Raw genomic sequence first — 2,312 nt, forward strand, 5'->3', positions numbered from 1 at the left:
CCAGCGTTCGCCTCCAGGTTTGAAAAGCGGCTCAGCGGCTGGCCAGAGGACGCAACTCGATACGCCTACCTTCTGCAATGCTTTGACGGCTTCCCCCCGGCGCGGCAGAGCGCCGAAGCGTTCGAGAGCGTGGGGATGCCGTTCGCGGACGCGTGGGCACGGCTCCAGGAGCGTTTCTATAAGAAGCGCGTGGCGTTCCTGGGGCACTGTCGTGCCATAATCGAAGCGCCACGGCTTACAAGCGCGTCCTCGAACGGGCTGATGCGCCTCATAGACGTGGTGGAGACGGCCATCACGTCAACCCGACGCATCGCTAGCGCGACCGCCAACGTGGCATCCGCAATCGAGGACGGGCTCCTCGTGAGCATCGTGCTAAGCAAGTTGGATGAGGATAGCCTGGCCAGAGTCGCTCGCCGGGCAGACCAGCAAGCGATCCCTACGTGGAAGGAGCTGAGGGACGAGCTCGATAAAATGGCAAATCAGCTCTATTATGAGCCGAAGCGCTCGAAGGAGGCAGGCTCCCGTACCCCATGCCCCAAAACCCCTCACGCTCCTTCCGCGCCGCGGAAGACAGCCTACGTGGCTGTCACACCTAAGTCAGCGCCGACGCCAGCGCCGACGCCCACGCCGAAACCCGCGCCGAAGCCCGCGCCGAAACCCGCACCGTCACCAGCTCCACGCGGGAGCGGGGACGCCAAGCCGCGGCGGCAATGTTACGCCTGTGACCAGACGGGGCACGAAAGTAATTTCTGCCCAGAGCTGCGGGCGCGCTCGGCGTTGGAGTGCGTCAACTATATTATGGAACGGGGCAAGTGCGTCAACTGCTTCTCACGTTCCCATAAGGCAACGGACTGCCCATCGGAAAAGAAATGTCAGCACTGCCAAGCAAAGCATCACACGATCTTGTGCAGCTCAGCAGTGTACCTCGAGGAAAGGAAATGACTCTCCCGCATTCGTCGGCGGGCTGCCAGCTGCAGTGATCCGTTTTGCCATGACAACTCCCGTGTTCGTCGTCGGGCTGCTAGCCGCAGTGAGCCGTGTTGCCGTGAAAACTCCAGTGTGCGTTGCAGCGCCGTCATTGGCGGTTCGCCTATTCACCTTGAGTACCCGCGAGCTGTCAGTCACCCCACGCCTCTCCATCGTGAGAACTCTCGTGTTCTCACCCGCGCGATCAGTTGTGAGGCGACTCTCTACCGTGAGAATTCCCGCGTCGGCTCCCGTGCTGTCAGCTGCATCGCGCCCAGCGAGCGTACGCCTCGTTCCCGTACGCCGCGATCCCGTACGCCGCGTTCCCGTACGCCTCGTTCCCGTGCAGAGACCACAGTACACGGCATGCCCAGACCAATGAATTAGTCCAGTGATAGTCATAGTTCGATAAACGAAATTCACGCGACAAGTTACGAAAAAGAATAGGAGAAACCGAAGTGCGCCTCTTTGACAACGAAGGTCACAACGAAAAGGGACAACACAAAGATGCGACTCGACGCGACCCGAAAAACAGAAGGTCGACAAAAGAAAGACCGAACAAACCTACGCTCTGAGTCGTAAAACAGAGCCGCGTGAATATTGATTAAGACCAGAACATGCGCCCACGACATTCGACCAGCCAATGCATAGATGAGACGAATTAGGCTAACCAAAAACCACATCACGTGTAACCAAGTCCCGGCGCTCAATAGACACGAGACGTCGATCAAACTCGGGGCACCGATACGCCCAACGGAAGGCGGTGACTGATTAAAAGTAATTCAAATGCGAAAGAGATTGAATCAGGTGTCGCAAAACGTAAAGAAACGGAAAGTCATAAATTAGAGTCTCATCTAAAGCAATACGTATGCAACACTTTAACTCGGAGAGCCCGGAGCCTTTAACCCGGAGAGAATAGAAATGCAGTCCCACAACACAATATTACAGAAACCACGACAATGTGGAAGAAAAGCCGAAACGACCAGAAAGTCAACATATCATGCATGTGGGAATGGTGGTAGAATTTCTACCAGGATCGAGATAGGTGACGATGGTAGAAGTTTCACCGGGGACCCGCAAGTGACAGCTAGCGGAAGTGCACGAGGCGCAGAGTGGAGTTGCATGACGGCGATAAGTGTGGAAAGACGTAGAGCAGGAATTAAGACGGAAAACCTCGAGTAACACTCTTTATATTGTACCATTAGATTGAATAAATTAAGTTCCATATTACCCGATCTTTGCAACTGATCTTACATGCATAACAATGCAGGAATTCCGTGGGAACATTGACAAACCGCGGGAGTAAAGTCATTTTGGTCTGCGTGTGTCACGGTCTGGCGATCTTA

At 55.2% G+C, this 2,312-nt stretch overlaps 1 protein-coding gene across 1 annotated transcript; it reads left to right on the plus strand.

Moving 5' to 3' along the window:
- Positions 1-261: 261 nt before the first annotated feature.
- Positions 262-942, plus strand: LOC128276316 (keratinocyte proline-rich protein-like). Its single transcript, XM_053014784.1, has one exon. It carries the CDS (start codon positions 262-264, stop codon positions 940-942), a length of 681 nt encoding a protein of 226 aa, XP_052870744.1.
- Positions 943-2,312: the final 1,370 nt, after the last annotated feature.

This window comes from Anopheles cruzii, unplaced genomic scaffold (assembly GCF_943734635.1).
Source record: "Anopheles cruzii unplaced genomic scaffold, idAnoCruzAS_RS32_06 scaffold00923_ctg1, whole genome shotgun sequence".
In the NCBI taxonomy this organism is placed as follows: Eukaryota; Metazoa; Arthropoda; class Insecta; order Diptera; family Culicidae; genus Anopheles; species Anopheles cruzii.

Bases quoted from the DNA above. Each gene is read 5' to 3' on its own strand.
- LOC128276316 (XM_053014784.1), top strand. From the start codon at position 262: ATGCGCCTCATAGACGTGGTGGAGACGGCCATCACGTCAACCCGACGC.